The sequence below is a fragment of the Loxodonta africana genome, chromosome 15 (assembly GCF_030014295.1).
Source record: "Loxodonta africana isolate mLoxAfr1 chromosome 15, mLoxAfr1.hap2, whole genome shotgun sequence".
NCBI classification, from domain to species: domain Eukaryota; kingdom Metazoa; phylum Chordata; class Mammalia; order Proboscidea; family Elephantidae; genus Loxodonta; species Loxodonta africana.
In genome coordinates this window covers 41,826,154-41,843,044 of record NC_087356.1, presented here as the reverse complement: position 1 = coordinate 41,843,044, position 16,891 = coordinate 41,826,154, and the positions used below count along the sequence as shown (strand labels likewise).

General features: G+C 51.5%; 1 protein-coding gene across 1 annotated transcript; it reads left to right on the top strand.

The window, feature by feature from the left end:
* The first annotated feature begins 7,058 nt into the window (after positions 1–7,058).
* On the top strand, positions 7,059–16,647 carry SFTPB (surfactant protein B). Its single transcript, XM_064268806.1, has 10 exons — positions 7,059–7,477; positions 7,829–7,956; positions 8,280–8,351; positions 8,715–8,840; positions 9,378–9,530; positions 9,870–9,959; positions 14,015–14,198; positions 14,321–14,481; positions 15,768–15,848; positions 16,380–16,647. Exons 1-10 carry the CDS (start codon positions 7,414–7,416, stop codon positions 16,440–16,442), a joined length of 1,122 nt encoding a protein of 373 aa, XP_064124876.1. The 5' UTR covers positions 7,059–7,413; the 3' UTR covers positions 16,443–16,647.
* Positions 16,648–16,891: the final 244 nt, after the last annotated feature.

The window sequence follows — 16,891 nt, the reverse complement described above, 5'->3', positions numbered from 1 at the left end:
CCCAATTCCATGAACCCAGAAATCTGAATTCCATGAGAATCAAAACTATTTTGTGACAGTCTGTTTTGGGATTTTGGGGGTTCCACAACCCGAATGTGTGGGGTCATGGCTTAGGGTCAAGTTGTGGCCTCCAAGCCAAATGAATATGCGCGTCTGGCAGTGCTAAGAGCTATCAAGAAGAACAGATGGTGCTAGGTGGGCAAGAAGAGGGGGAAATAGGCTCCAGGTGGTGGAATCTGGGACATCTCCTGGAGGATATGGAATTTACTCTGTGTATAAAGCACAGAAAGGGCTCTCTTTTTCTTTCTTCCTTCCTTCTTCACACCCTCCTTCCCTCCTTCCTTCCTTCTTTCTGTGCTAGCAAACCTTCAAAACTGAGGCACTTGGCATAATTTAAAAAAAAACTCTGAGGCATTTGTCATAATAAAATGGTTGATATAAGGTCTGAATCAAAACTCTGTTTTGTTACAAGCTCCTTCTACATTCCTGAAAATGTAACATTGACTTCTTCCCATTCATGTGCATGTGACCTTGGGCCTCTGGCTGAGTGGGACCAGAAGACCCTAGCGACCTATCACTTGGAGTGCCCCAAGCCACTCTTAGTAAACAAGGGTGGAGGTCGGGAATGTTGTTTAGCCACTTGTGGTGAATGGGGATGTGAATCAGGAATGTGATTGTAGAAGAAAGAGTTCACTCAGAATGTTTCAGGAAGAAGGTGATTGACAGTGGAGTTGCTGATGACATGCCCACCTTGTGAACATGTGACCCTCATGCATTCCCCTTCCCCATCTTTACTATAAAAGCACACCTCACACCACTCCCTCCATGCTTCAGAGCACTTGGTAGATCCCTCTCTGCTGTGAGTTTCCCCAGTTCAAGAATTGCATTACCCTCAATAAATCCCTTTGCTTTTACTTTAACAGAGTGAACATTCTAACTCTTCGACACTTCCTTCCATCCTTCCTTCTTTTCCTTCTCCCTTTGGCTAAGATGGTTTTGGCTGGACATAACAGAATTATCTGACTAGAAATCGTATAAATGGAAAAAGAAAGACTGAGAATTAGTTAAATCAGCAGCTTGCCCAGGTCAGACTCTGCTTCTGTGTGCTCCTCTCGTCTCTCCTTTCCTGGGGCAGGATGGCTGCCATGGCTCCAGTATTATCTCTTTGCATGAGAATATCCAAAGGAATACAAAGGCATTTCTTCCCATCTACCTCTTAACCAGGAAGGAAATACTTCCTAGAAGTACCCCCTCCAGCGCCTCACCCACTGTCCCTCAGGTCTCACAGACCAGAACCTGAACATCTGCCCGCCTCAAAGTAATGACTAGGAAAGGGGAGTGGTTTGGCCTAATCATGGTGTATCCCTGGGACTAGGGCACAGAATCAGCTCTCCTAGCACTCAGAACTTAAGATCTGGATCCCATTAGCAAGGAAGAAAGAGGGAATGGCAGTCAGTGGTTAGGCAACCATGATGTCTGCGGCACCATGCTGGGCACTGAGAGTCAGCAAGACAAGACAGGCACGTCTCCTGTGCTAGGAGTGCCCAGTTAGAGACAAGGAACGGGGCTTTCCTGGCCGAGAGGAGAAGCAGATGAGCTTTAGTCAGAGCCCCGAGGGAAGTGGCACCTAACAGATATAGAGAGAGGATGTCCCTGACACCGAGGCCAAATGCCACTCACTGGAACACTTTCTCAGAGTGCATTCTGCATTGATTTGCAAAATCTATTTCTCCCCTGCGGCCTCTGCTATGGCCAGACCCTGTGGTCACAGAACACACACACACCCACATCGGCCAGCACTGCGCCTGGCACGTATGTGTCCCCTGTTCAATTCAGATTTGGACAATAGGGACTCAGCTCCTGGGGTGGGGGAAGGGGACATGGGGTGAGTTGAAACGTGGTGGGCAGAGTAAAGAAAAGGTATTCAAGGGGGTGGTCAGAGTCAGCACTGCCAACTTTCCGCATTGGCTGTTAGCCTCAGAGCCTGCCCAAGCACAGCATGGGAGACAGAGAGAAGAAAAGAAGGTGGCCCTGGTGCTCACCAATGTTCAGGACCCAGGGCCATTTGTGTTGCCCAGAAATGGACCAAGGGATTTGGGGCTAGCAGTTACTCCCCACTAAGATCCCTGCAGTTCTGAGCTCACTGTTCGTAAAGTGGGGCTCAGTTGCCTCCTACATCAACTGGGGACAAAACAGTCCCTATACCAGCCCCGTGCTCTCTTCCACCAAGGCTTTATACAGGCTGTTCACACTGCCTGGAACACTTTCCCTGCCCCACCCCACCGCTTTACTAGGCCAACTTCTATCCTTCCTTTATGACTCAGCTTAGCTGTCCCATCCTTTGGCAGGGGAGGTCTTCTTTCTCTCCCTCCCCAGGTCTGCGGAAGAGCCCCTACTCTGAATTCTGGTCTGTGGCCCCCACTAGACCTTAAATCCACAAGGGCAGTGACCTCTCTTCCCAACTCCCAGCTCATTAATCAGTTTTTGACCAAACGAGTGAGTGAAAGCTCTCTGTAAACTGTTTCATTGCCAAGGGCCCTGCCATCCCCTCCCCACCTCCCCATCCCCTCACCCCCCAGGGAAATTCCCTGTTTGGAAGAAAGTAAGACCTAAAAAAGGAATTGTCCTAGGAAAGGCTACCCAGAGGCCTCCTCCCACGGTGGCATTTGCCTTGCATTTCCCATGAGTTCCCCAAAAACAGAAAGTACATTCAAATAAATTCAAATAAAAAGAGTGTGGGCGGGAGAAGGGAGGCCACATATTTGTAACCTTATTAAAGTCATAGGTCCTGGTGGTTCAGTCTCACAGCAATGCCACAGAAATGCCACCTGAAAACCACAAGAGGAATTAAAGAGTAACACATTCTTCACTTTTTTACTTGTACCTTTCAAAGGATTTAAAACAGATGTTAATGTATAATACATGACAACACTTCACTGATCCCATACACTGGAGCCTCACATTTGCCACAACAAAAAGAAAAACAAAACATTCCTCACCTCCAGCTCAGCCTGTTTCTCTCTCACGTGCATGCTTTCCCTCTCTCTATGTTTTAAGTTGACATAACCTTCTCTTCAGCTCTTCCTTCCTCTTCCCACGTCTCCGAGCCTGTACTTCTCTGCCAGTTTTGTTGCCCCTCTACACGGTCTAAGGACTGGTTTTATAGAAACAAGCTCTCCATGGTGGACGGGGTGAGGTTGAAACCGGACCAGTGGTTCCGTGCCCAGCATGCAAGAAGCCAAACTCTCAGAGGCTGGTTTTGAGAGGACAAAAGAATTTATTTCTTAGGCGAACAAGCGGGACCTCAGATGTATCAACCTCAGATTGAGTTCCCCAATCTGCGTGAGCAATTTACAATTTATACTTACACATATTCATTTAAGGGTGGAGAAAAACGGTGGGCAGGATCAGAAAGTTTTAACTATTCATAGTTTCTACTGATTATTTATCACGAAGCAGGGCTGAGACTTGGCATGGAAGTGGCTGACGGACACTCCTCTTTTGAAATGGGCTCAACTACTGCTGATGATGTATTTCCGGTGATTTTGGCTCCTTGGCATGAGTTTTTTGGTTCCTTGACATAAGTTCTCTTGTGTTATTGAGCACGTGTGGTGGCCTAGGGTTGTCTGTCGGTCATCTTTGACCATTCTGAGCCAGTTAGATCTGAACTTGTCAAGAACTCTCTAGAAAGTCTGCAAAACTACTTGAGGGAAGTGAGTGACATGGCGGGGGAGGTGACTAGAAGTGACTTGATAAGTGGCAGAGTACTAATTAATTAGGTGTCTTCAGCCTCTAGGGTACCCTAACAAGATGGAGGGGTACTGAGTTGGCAATAATGGGATTCTCTTTGCTGGGCTAATGGGAGTCAGTGCACATTTCCACAGCAATAATTTTTATCCTGTCACAAAAGCAAGGTCTTAGAGAAATCTCATGGGGGTCTAGGAAAAGTGGCCCTGCCAGGCCCCTGGCAGGGAGTGAACCAGAGCAGCTCCAGGGCACTTTGCATTCGTGGTCATGAACCTTCTTTCTCATGCAGCTTCACTTTGGCTTTTGGGTAATTGACTCAACCCAGCCTATGAATGGACACTCTTTGGGTCAGGTGTCTGCCCCTGGTCTCGTCAGCTCTAGCCAGGGGGTCGGAGGACCAGTCGGAGAGGGTTCCTTTTCCAGGAATGTGGTGAGGTTGGCTTTAGTTTCTATACGGGTCTGTGGGGTGTGGCAAGAGCAGATTTGTGCAGTATAGACCTATGGTGGGCTGCAGGTGCAGTGCTAGGCAGGATGCTTGTATTCTATGTGTGGTCACAAGAACTGACCCTCAGAAATGGCGCATTGTCCACACACCTATAGGGGAGCCATCTCTTGTGAACGATCTCAAGTTAACTAAACTCTCAGCCCCTGGAGCAGCTACCAAAAGGTTTCTTTTATATTTTTCTGCAGAATGTCTCTTTATCCATTTAGAGTAAGAAATAGATGGACCAGAAGGACAAGCTGCCTGTACAGACAGGCCAGTGTAGGCTGATCTTGGCCCACAGAAGCCAAAGTTTAATTAGAAACTGTGTTGTGAGGGTGGCGTCAGAGCAAGAAGAGTTAAGGGATTGCTCACCACAGGGACAGTGAGCCACGACGCCCTCTCCCAGGCCAAGACCAGGGCAGCCCTGCTAGTGTCTCACTTTTTGTGTTTCCTTCTTTATGTTTTAAGATAGCAGTTCTTAGCAGTTTGCAGATACAGATCCCCTATAAGGATCTGATGGAAGTCATGGGCCCTATGCCTAGAAAACTACACATAAATACATAGTCCTGGGAGATGGCAGAGCTGATAGAAGAAGGAGTTTTAGTCGCTTGATGACTGTATGGACTGCAGCCTCCTCCCTAAGTCCAATCTGCTCTGCACTGTGCCCTGACAGAGAAGTCAACATGTATTGTGTCAAGCCACTGAGATTTGAGAAGCTGTAATGGCGCAGTGGTTAAGAGCTCAGCTGCTAACCAAAAGGTTGGCAGTTCGAACCCACCAGCTGCTCCTTGGAAACCCCATGGGGCAGTTCTACTCTGTCCTATAGGCTCACTATGAGTCAGAATCCACTCGACGGCAACAAGTTTTTACAGAGTACTGTAGGTTAAATTGTGTCCCCCAAAATACATGTTGGAATCTTAACCCTGTTACCAATCACCAATATGACACAAAGGGTCCTTGTCTTTTCCCAAGTAAGAATACACGCGAAAGACAAACTATCTTCAGCAAGCTTTATTTTGCTTGAGTCAAGCAAAAGGAGTCAGCAGGGGACTAAGTTGACTTGAAAAGGGAAGCAAGGCTAGGGCTTATATGGGTTAGATGGAGACAAGAGAGTAAAGAATATTTAGTGGGCTTCTATCAAGGGACGGGGACTTCTCAGAATGGCAGTGCATGTTAATTAGGTTGTGCGCACATCTGAATTCCAAGATGCAACCTGTTGATATTCAAGATGGAGTCCTCTTGGCAGCCCTTGGCATCACTTATTATGGGATATAGTGCAAGCACACTGATCTTTGGCACTACATTTCCATCTTTGGAGGGCTAAGGAAGGTTAAACAGCTGTCATACTTCGTTCTTCTGAGTATGCAGGAGCCTATAAAGGGGGAAAGGACTAGAAAAGCACTAAAAAGGAGATAGTAATTCCTGGGTTGTTTCAACCTTATCTAATGTTGACAGGGTGTGGTTCCTGTTTACCCAACTTCTAGATGGTAATCTTTTAACAGCTCTTTTGTTCCGCCAGCACAGTTAACCCTATCTGTCTGAACCCCTATACTTGTAGATATAATCCTGTTTGGAAATAGAGTTTTCTTTGTTATGTTAACTTGATCATATCCAAGTAGCATGGATTCTAAATCTAATCACTTCCGAGTTATAAAAAGAGTTAATTAGACACACACAGGGAAGGAAGATGCCACATGAGGATTATCTACAAGGAAGGAGTTGTCATGACCAAGACCCTGCTTTAGATTTTTAGCCTCCAAAACTGTGAAAAAATAAATTCATGTTCTTTAAAGCCAACCCACTTGTGTTATTTCTGTTACAGCAGAACAAGGAAACTAAGACACAGAGGTTAGACTATCCTGCCCAATACAGTCCTGACTGCAGCCATCCACAGATCCCTGTTCTACTGCCCAGTCAGTCCCAATTGTATCCAAGTCAAATACAATTTGGCTGACCCGCCTTCCACTTACTAAATTACAAGCACATTCCAGTTCCACCTTCCTAAGGTGGTAGGTAAGTCACTGGGTTCTCAATCTTTGGTCTGACATTTATAGGCATTCTTCATCAACTCTCACAATGGCAACTGTGTTTGTCGTACTGACAAAGGCTTGGGGCCAATGGAAACTGCATGAATTCCTACATGGCCTCAAGTGTGTTGCTTAACCATCCTGTGTCCAATTTTTTCTTCACGATAACAGTTCCTGCCCCAAACACCCTGAGAGAATTGGAATGCTTCCTGGATTGTGGAGGCCTGTGAACCTCCCCTAGGAAGGGGACTCCCTCAATAAATGGATCTCCAAGACAATGAGAACCAGCCAATGCTCTGCTCCTCCACTGGAGGGGGTCTGCCTATGGCTGGGGTCAGGCAGTGGGCTTGTTCCCCAGGATGCCCTGCCCAGTGGGGCCTGGCCTGGGCACGTCTGCAGCTGTAGAGGAGGGATGCTTCCTCCAGCCCTGGGAGCCTGGTTGAACCATTAGCTATGCCGCAGCCCCTACCCTGACAGGTCCCTAGGCCTGAAGGGGTGCATGAGCAGCACCCTGTGGACAGAGCTGTCCAAGAGCCTTCACACCCATGTCTCAGACTCTTGGGGTATTTTGTCTTTTCTTTGTTTTCATGTAACAGCTCTCTGACTAATGCAAACCATGTGTCCACAGAACCAGGAGATTTTCCGGGGGAAAAGGTGAAGAGGGGGTGGGTTAGGTGCCCCATGAGGGTCCTGGCCTTGCCCTTCCGGTGCTCTCCCTGGGTCAAGAGCCAGGCAGGAACCTCTTAAGAGCATTGCTCAAGAGCAGAGGAGGCCCAGGAGTCCTGGCTTGAGGGGTGGGAGGGGGCACTCTGCCCCTGGCCCTGCCCCAGCTTCCCTCTCACACCCAGAGAGTGAGAGGGGACCAAATGTGAAGGCTCAAAAGCACCTGGATTGGAGAGAGCCAGGAGTCCCAGCCCCATGAGAGTTAGGACGGGGGTCAAAGGGAACAGGAACAGGGCACCAGTCAGAAGACAAGGGGGAGGGAGGCAAGAGGGTCACTGCTGGGAAGAGGTGGGATCAAACCCACTGGAGGGCTCTCCAGGGCAAAGGCAAACACTAAGGTGGCTGCTGCTCCCACAGGGCCCTACCCGACACCATCGTCCCCAGCTATAAGGGCCCCTGCCCCAGGCAGGGCACTCAGTCTGTGGAGGTGTCATGGCCAAGTCACACCTGCTGCCATGGCTGTTGCTGCTGCCCACACTCTGTGGCCCAGGCACTGGTGAGTGTTCCCAGCCCCTCTTCACCTTCCTTCCACCTGAGGCAGGTGCAGAGAGAAGCTTCATAGCCATCTCCACCACCCACTGAGTGCAGGCTCTGTACCAGGCATTACCCCCAAGTCTGTGCTGTATCCCCAGTTTAAAGATGAGGAAGTTGAGGCTCAGAGAGGCTCCAGGGTTTGTCCAAGATCACACAGCTGGAACAGGTGGGACCCAAAGCTGTCTGACTCCAGCAGGTTTAACAGTCATGAGTCCCAGTTCCTATACAGTTGGGTTTGAGAGTTAGGTCAGGTCGGGGTGCTGAGATTGGCCTAGATCTAGACTGAGAAGGCTGCTCTTGCCTCAAGCAGCAGCTGTCGGGAACTCCACATCCCTGGCCTGTGCCCGGGGTCCTGAGTTCTGGTGCCAAAGCCTGGAACAAGCATTGCAGTGTGGAGCCCTGGGGCACTGCTTACAGGAAGTCTGGGGACATGTGGGAGCCGTGAGTACCAATTAAAGTCACACAGGGGCTGGGGGACTGGATGGAGGGTACTAGGTGGACCCTTGATGGGCCTGAGGGGATAGTACGGGATGAGTTGAGATGGGATGAGACAGGTCGGGATGGGATAGGATAAGACAGTAGGGGATGGGACAGGATGGGGTGGGGTGGACAGTATGGGATGGAACAGGACAGAATGGGATGGGATGGGACAGTAGGCAGCTACCTGTGCCTTTCACCCTCTGCTGAGAGCAGCTCACCCACTTGGGCTGGTGCTGGGAGCATACTCCCCACTCATGTGCCCCCACCCTGGGTCCCCTTCCAAGGATGAACTGTGCCAGGAGTGTGAGGACATCGTCCGTATCCTCACCCAGATGACCAAGGAGGCCATTTTCCAGGTAACGAGGCCCAGATCCTGGGTGAGATTTGGGAGCCAAGACAGAGCAGGGGGAGAGTTTAGCATCCTAAAGGAGGCACTTCCTGGCCCAGGGTAAGGTCCGGGTTCATCTGGGACTCCAGGAACCCCCTGGCCGGAAGAGGGACCTGGGGGTGAGCTCAACGGCACAGCCAGAGATGATGTCTCCTGAGGGCAACTCCTTAACCCCTTGGCGCTCTCTGAATTCCAGTATCCTGGGGAGTGGTAGTCAGACTGCCTGGTGAGGGCCTTGCATCCAAGGATTCAGGCAGGGCAGACCTCAGAGAGAGTGGGCTGACCGTGTCCTCCCATCCTCCTCTCTGTCCCTCTCCACCTAACCTCCTAGGACACAATTCGGAGGTTCCTGGAGCACCAGTGTGACGTCCTCCCTCTGAAGCTGCTCGTGCCCCGGTGCCACCATGCACTCGACTTGTATTATCCACTGGTCATCAGCTACTTCCAGAGCCAGATTGTGAGGCCATGGGAACTTTTCCATGCCCCCCCCATGGCACCCCACCCCTGCCACACGCACGCATACACAGAGACTCTGCCCACAACGTGTCCAGGAAGCTGAGTGCCCCTCAACCAGGCACCCCAGGCAGAGTCCCACCTGCTCAGCTGCACACAGTGGCCTGCTCGCGTACAAACAGTCACACACACTGATAGGCATACGCCAGCCACAAAACCCATACCTGCCCACTCACGTCGTTACGCTCTCACACATACAAACACACACCTGTTTAAACTTTTCCTTCTCACAGACATACAACCTCGTGCTCAAGCGCATTCATAGACACTTGTCCCAAAGTCCCCACACAGCCCATCTCTGCCTTTTGTCTCCCCAACACCCCTGATCCCTAAACCACAGCTCCCCGGCCCAGCCAGCTCCCCACATTTCCAGACCCAAAGACGGAGCCTAGACCCTGAGGCCCTGGGGCAAGTCTGAGCAGGAGTGGAGCTCCCTTCCTTCTTCAACTATCCTCCATCCTGACCCTGTATTGCACCCTAGAACCCAAAGGCCTTGTGTGAGCACTTGGGCCTGTGCAAACCCAGGCTTGCTGAGCCAGGGCAGGAGCCACAGCTGCTGGATCCCCTGCTGGACAATCTGGTCCACCCTGTGCTGCCCGGGACCCTCCAGAGGGGAGCTGGGCCTTATACACAGGTGAGGCCCCAGCAAAGCCAGAAGCCCCTCACACTAGATAGTGGGGATCCAGAGGGCTAGGGCCACAGCCAAGGCTCATGAGCACGTGGACCCTTGAAGCCCTGACCATGGGAGAGTAGGGATCAGTGGAGGTCAGAGACGTGGCCAAGACACTGGGGTTCCAATTAGAGACTGGGCAGGAGGAGAGGGAAGGCTGGGGCAGAGCAGGGGAAGAGGTGAGAAGCTCCAGTCCCTACCTGGAGGGAAGGAGAAGGCAGGGAAGGCAGAGCCTGGAGGACCCCCCCATCAGATACCTTCTCCCAGCCCTCACTCCCACCTCCACCCATTTTTTCTCCCCAGGATGTCTCAAAGCAGCAGTTCCCCATCCCCCTACCCTTATGCTGGTTCTGCCGGACTCTAGTCAACAGGGTCCAAGCTGCGATTCCCAAGGTGAGGGGTCCAGGGCCACACGGAGCTCAGCAGGGCCCCAGCAGCTGCCCCTTCCCCATACACCCCCACACCTAGCTGGCTTCCAGCAACTACCCATTACCCATTGCCTTCGAGACAATTCCGACTCATAGTGACTCCACAGGACAGAGTAGAACTGTCCCATAGGGTTTCCAAGGGGCAACTGGTGGATTCGAACTGCCGACCCTTTCGTTTGCAGCCAAGCTTTTAACCACTGCACCATCAGCAACTAGGAGGGAGCAATTTGTGCACAGCCCCACCCACAGGACTCTAGGGATGAGGCTCAGGCTCAGGAGGTGCCTCGTTGAATGTTCATTCAATGAGCATTACCATCACTCCATAGCCGTCCAGTTGATTCCGACTCATAGAGACCCTATAGGACAGAGTAGAACTGCCCCATAGCGTTTCCAAGAGTGAACCCTGGAGCCCTATGGGGCAGTTCTACCCTGTCCTGTAGGAATGCTATGAGTCAACTCGACTCGACCATAACAGGTTTTTTTTTTTTTTTTTTAACCTTTATGGGAGTAGGCTACTACATCTTTCTCCCAAGGAACAAAGTATGGATTCCAACCGCCAACCTTTCAGTTAGCAGCCGAGCACTTAACCACTCTGCCACTGTGCCATGGGAGGTGGATGGTTCAAACCCACCAGCTGCTCCAAGGGAGAAAGATGTGCACTCTGCTTCCATAAATATTTCAGCCTTGAAAACCCTATTGGGCAGTACTACTCTGTCCTGTAGAGCTGCTATGAGTCGAAATTGACTCAATGGTAATTGGTTTGGGTTTTTTTTGTTTTTTTGTTTTGTTTTTTGGTATATGCCAGGCACTAAGCTAGGTGTGGAAGTGTAAAACTGGATAAGGCCCAGCCTTCCCATCTAGGAGCCCACCATCTGATGCAGAAGAATCCCCAGTTGTCTCTGTAGAAAAGTTGTTTAATTTTCAAAAGGAGAACTTCCACGGCTGGACTTCCCACCCCTGCCCGCACCCAACTTGAGTCTTCCAGACCTGTAGGGGCCATCACCCAGTGGGCTGACAGCCCAGGGCTGCCCTGCCTGCAATGAGGCCCAAATGAGGAAAGGCCTTGCTCCATCAGCCCTTCCCAGATGGGGTCCTGCAAACCGCCTGGTCACTGAGGGCTCCCAGCAGCAGATGAGGTACCTGCTTTCCCCAAACTTACCCTGAAGGTGGGGAGACACTGTTCAGATACTGAAGAGTGCTGAGCAAAGGATTAAAACAGTATGAGGTGATGGGTAGCAACTGAGGACTTGGCTGGTTTTAGGGAAACTCTCTGAGGTGGTGGCAATTAAGCTGAGACCTAGAGGACAACGAGGCCCCAGCATGCAAAGGGCCTACATCAAGAATGAACTTAGCAAACTTGAAGAACAAAGAAGGCCAGTGTGACTAGATCAGGTGGGCCACTAGAAGAGTGGCCAAAGGAGAGACCAGAGAGGGCTGAGCCTTTTAGAAATTTGTAAGCTGAGTTAAGAAATGTTGAATTTTATTCTAAATGCAATGTACAGCTATGGAAAGCTTCCAAGCAGAGGGGCAAATACTCTGATTTACACTCTAGAAAGAGCATTTTCCTGAGGGCTGAAGAATGGATTAGGTAGGCAGGAGGCAAGGACGAAGGAAGGAGATTAATTGGAAGATTGCCGCTGTAATCAAAATGAGAGCTGGAAGTGGTAGAGGAAATGGATCCTGATGGGAGGACTGGGGATATGTTTGGAAGGTGGACTCAATGGGACTTGGTGTTAAATTGGACACAGGGAGTGAAGACAAGAGGAACCCATGATAACTCTATGGACTTTGGCTTGATCGATCAGCCACCGCATGAGATTGGTGAACTTAAGAAGAAACAGGTTTGGGCAGAAAAATGAAGAGCTCTCTCCCGTCTACGTGAAGTTTGAGATGCCTATGTGGCACGCAAGAGAGGATGTCAAGGAGAGAGTTGAATACCTGAGCTTCGAGGGAGAGGTCAGATCCAGAGGTATCACTTTGAGAGTCATCGTCTATAGTCAATCAGTTGCCGTCAAATAGATTCCGACTAATGGCGACCCCATGTGTGTCAGAGTAGAACTGTGCTCAGTAATGTTTTCAATGGCTATAAAAAACCCAAACCCATTGCCATCAAGGCAATTCCAACTCATAGCGACTGTAAGAACTCCCCCATAGTTTCCAAGGCTGTAACGTTTATGGAATCAGACTGCCATATCTTTCTCCCCTGGAGCTAGTGGGTTCAAACCACCAACCTTTCATTTAGCAGCCAAGAGCTTTAACCACTGCACCAGCAGGGCCTCCTTTCAATGAATATAAACCATAGCCATCGAGTACATTCCAACTCATAGAGACCCCATAGTGTAGAGTAGAACTGTCCCACAGTGTTTCTAAGGAGTGGCTAGTGGATTTGAACTGCTGACTTTTTGGTTAGCGGCCAAGTTGTTCACCACTGCGCCACCACAGATCCTTCAGTGGGTATAGAAATACCTAAATTCAGCGGAGTGGGTAAGATCACCCAGGGACAGAGCGTGGGAAGGATGGAGAAGGAGGCCCAGGGCAGCCTGTCAAGCAGAGCAAAGGTCAATGAAAGAGCCTGAGGAGGAGCAGCCAGTGAAGTGGGGGATGCCATGGCATGGTGTCATAGAAGCCAAGAGAAGTAAGTGTTACTAGAAGAAGGGAATCACTATGGGGCTGAAATCTACTGAGAGACAAAGCATGATAAGTCTTCAGAGCAAAGGTTGTTGGTGACATTGATGGGGGCTGTTTTAGAGGAGTGGTGGGGACAGAAGTCCAAATGGAGTGGGCAAGGTGAGAATGGGAGGGGAAGGAGGAAAGCAGTAAGTATCTACAACTCTTTCAAGAAGTTTTTCTGCAAAGGGTAGCAAAGATGGGTGAGGTATTTTAAAAATAAAAGCTATTTCAGCATGTTCACAGGCCAATGGGACCAATGGGCAGAAAGGAGGAGGTAATGAGACAGGAGACAGGTAATAACCATGAGTGAAGCACCTGTGAAGGTGGCAGCAATGGGGTGGGCCTGGGCACAAGGGGACAAAAGAAGGACCCTTCATCCAGAGTAGCAGAGTGTGGGTTCCCATGCAAGTAGGTGGGTTCATCTGGTGATGGAAAGTATCACAACCCAGAGAAACAGGCTTCCCTGTGCCCAATCCTACCTCAACCTCCTTGGCATTGTTGGGCAGCCAAGGGCTATGAGCAGGGGCAGGGCCAATGCCAGCCCGTGTGGTAGGTCCTTTATGAAAATTGATTGAGTGGATAAATTTGTGAAGGAATGAACCTGTGTGCTTTCCACTCCTCTCTTGCCCTTCAGTTCAGAGGTTGGGTTTGGAATCAGGGCCGGGTGGGGAAACTTCTGGCTTCCTGTGGGGGCCTCCTGAGACCAAGGACGCGTTGGCTCCAGGAGCCATAAACAAACAAACAAACAAAAAAAGTTGCTGTGGAGTCAACTCCGATTCATGTGTGTCAAAGTAGAGCTGTGCTTTGTAGGGTTTTCAATGGCTGGTTTTTTGGAAGTGGACCACCAAGCCTTTCTTCTGATGTTCTCTGGGTGGGCTCAAACTTCCAACCTTTCAGTTAGCAGTGCACGTGTTAACTGTTTGTACCACCCAGGGACCCGACAGCTAGGAGCTAACCCACCTCTGGGGAGGTAGACCAAGTCTGGGTCAGGAACTGGGAGACACAGGTCCCAGTTCTGGCTCTGCCCAGGCTCCTGTGTGCCTTGGTGATGCCCATCTGTCTGGGTACAGTGTGAGGAGGTTGGGCTCCAACCACCCCTTTCAGAGACCCCAGAGTCAAGCAGGGATTGCACAGCCTTTGGGGTCAGACTGCCTGGGTCCAAGGCCCAAATCCTACACTTGCTTAGTGATCCCAGGCAAGGCACCTGGACTCTTTGGCCTTCAGTTTCCTTATTTGTAAAACAGCATAATTCTCCCTCATGGAAGGGGATGAAGGAGGGTCTACAAAATGCCCAGCCAGCTCCTGGCCAAGCGAAGGTCCCACTCTGCCCTCTGTCTGCCCCTGCCCCAGGGTGTGCTGGCCGTGGCTGTGGCCCAGGTTTGCCACGTGGTGCCCCTGGTGGTTGGTGGCATCTGCCAGTGCCTGGCTGAGCGCTACACCATCATCCTGCTGGACGCCCTGCTGGGCCGTGTGCTGCCCCATCTGGTCTGTGGCCTCGTCCTCCAGTGCTCCAGCGTGGACAGCTTTGGCCCAGGTGAGCCCCCAACCCCTGCCTACTGCCCACTCTCCTTGTCCGCTCCCTGGACCCGCACAGCCCTCTCCTGGTCCCTCTGCAATGCCCTGAGGACAAGATTGCCTGGACCTTTTTCTCTGTAGCCCTCGCTTCTCTGGAGTCCCTGCCGGGAGAATGGCTGCCGCAAGACTCTGAGTGCCACCTCTGTGTGTCTGTGACCTCCCAGGCCAGAAACAGCACAGAGCAGGCCACACCGCAGGCGATGCTCCAGGCCTGCCAAAGCACCTGGCTGGACAGGCAAAAGGTGCGGGACAGACACACAGGGGGTCTCGGGTGCAGTGTGGAGACTGGGAAAGGCTGCCCAGCGGGAGACACACAGAATGGGCTGGTCCCTCCCCCTGAGGAGCTTATAGGCAGGCAAACAGGATGTGGGTCAGACAACGGTAGTACTGTAATCTAGGGCAAAATGTGCTAAGGGTCAGAGTTGCTCTGGAGAAAGGACTGGGGGTTCTGGAGGGCCAGCAGAGCTTCCACGTGGAGCCAGGGAGACTGAGGACGTGCTTCTCTGTCGGGGATAAGTAACACCAGGCCTACTGGAGCTGTGAGAGTGCCTGGCCTTCCGTCCAGGGTCCCCATCCTATTCCAGCCCACAAAAAAAAAAAAACAAAAAAACAAGCCACCTGCAAAAGGAGAGGGCAGGGCTTGAGGCCTAGGGTCCCCCCAACACTCAGAGTCCATGACAGTAAATTCCTTGCATCAAGTAAGATTGCACTCTGAGGCCAGCCTGTGATCTCTCTCCTAAAATGCACCTCACTGCGTGGTGCTCTCCTCAAGAACGTTCAGGGCTCCTCACCGTCCATCACATCAGCTCTCAAAGGCCAGGTGAACTTTAAGGTTCCTTCTAGCACTGAAATCCCAGGGCAGAGCAGGGGCTAAGATTCTGCCCCTCCACCTGGGTTTTAAATCCCTCACCTGCAGTGTCACAGCTTTTCCAACAGACACCCTCCACTTCAGCCACCCCAGCTCATTCACACCTGAGCATGGTACAGTGCCCTCCCTTGCCACTGTGCAAATTCTGCTGCTTCTTCTAGTCCGATTCAGTCGCCCTCCTCCACGAAGCCTTCCCTGACTGCTCCAGCTCATGCTGTCTTTCTGGACTCAGAACTCATAGTACCCACCCACTCAGCACTTCCACCCTAGGCCCCTGAACACCCCGTATAGCCCATTGTGTTCTACTTGTTTTGTAAGGTATTGTCTACAGCACAGATGGCAAATAGATGGCACACATACTGATACTGTTCTCACACCATGGCAGGCATCACTAATCGATCCCAGCACTCTATCACATTGTCTCGGAATCCTTAACAGAATGTTCTGGACAGCCACTACCAGAGTCTTCTGATGGCTCAGCTCAGAGTCCTACTTACAGCTAGGACTGGCCAATGGGACTGATGGTTGGACCTATAAATACGGTCAGGAAAGGGAACCCTGGGTGACCCAGATAAGTGGGGAGGCCAGGGCCACAAGGCAGGGGAGTTGTGAAACTGATCTGAGTTCCCCCCACATATGTGTGTCTGTCTCCTTCCTCAGTGTGAGCAATTTGTGAAGGAACACACACCCCAGCTGCTGATCCTGATGTCCAGGGGCTGGGATGCCCAAACCACCTGCCAGGTATACCTGCCCCTCCCATCTGACCCTAGGACTGTCCTCAGCTCCCAGGGCCCCCACCCTCTCTGGTCCATGATTTCAGAAGCCCTGATCCCCTGGGTTCAGGGCATTGCCCAGATGTGCAGGCCCGGAACTTGGAGGTGTTCTCCAGCACTGTGTTAATATAGGAAGGGCAGTCTCTGAGGGGCAAAGAGAAAGTCACAAAAGAATGAAGAGTTTGGGAAGGGAGGGGCAGCCGTAAGAAGTGTGGTTTGATGTACATTATGGGATGAGGGTGTGTTCACAGACCAGTGAGTGCTGGGCAGGTGGGAGGGGTACGAAGTGGGAGTTCTGGGGCAAGCATCCTACCCCTAGAAGACCCATAGTCCCAGGCGGTAGCCTTAAGGGTCTAGGAGGTCACAGCCAGAGTGCCACCAGGCGGCAGGTGGAGTGAAAGCGGCCCTTCCCAGAGGAGCTTCTTATCCTCCTGAGAGCTGGGGGTGGGGAGTGCTGAGGGAGCCAAGGCCTCCAGCCCTCCTGCTGTCTCACGGACAGAACCTGGGGGCGTGTGCAACCATGCTCAGCCCTCTCCAGTGCGTCTTCAGCCCTGACTTCTGATGAGAACACGAAGCCAAAGCTGTGCCAGGTAAGCGCTGGTGAGGGCAGAGAGATGGGGTGGGGCCTGCATGTGATGGGGAGGAAGCCCAGCCCTGGTTCTGGAACTCCTGTCAGAGAGAAGAAGGAGAAGAGAGGACCCAGGAAAACTCAACTCAGACCCATCTGAGGGACTAATTTAATGTTACCCCTCCCCCCACCAAAGACAGCTGGGGGGCCCAAGGGTGGGGAGCTGCCCAGGCTGCCTGATCCAGGAGTCTCAGGGCAGTCCTATTTGCCCAGGACTCCCAGCACCAAGAACTGCTGGGCCTTCCTTCCCTGTTGAGACAGAGAGCAGCGGGTTGGCACTGGAGGCCCAGGCTCTGGTCCCAACTCTCCCATCAACTAGCTGTGTGTCCCTAGGCAAGAAGCACGGTCCCCTCTCTGGCCCTCATTTTCCTCAGCTGCAAAGG

Bases quoted from the DNA above. Each gene is read 5' to 3' on its own strand.
- SFTPB (XM_064268806.1), top strand. From the start codon at position 7,414: ATGGCCAAGTCACACCTGCTGCCATGGCTGTTGCTGCTGCCCACACTC. The intron at 7,957-8,279 runs GTGAGTACCAAT...TCCCCTTCCAAG, and splicing joins TCTGGGGACATGTGGGAGCC to GATGAACTGTGCCAGGAGTG. The intron at 8,352-8,714 runs GTAACGAGGCCC...CTAACCTCCTAG, and splicing joins CCAAGGAGGCCATTTTCCAG to GACACAATTCGGAGGTTCCT.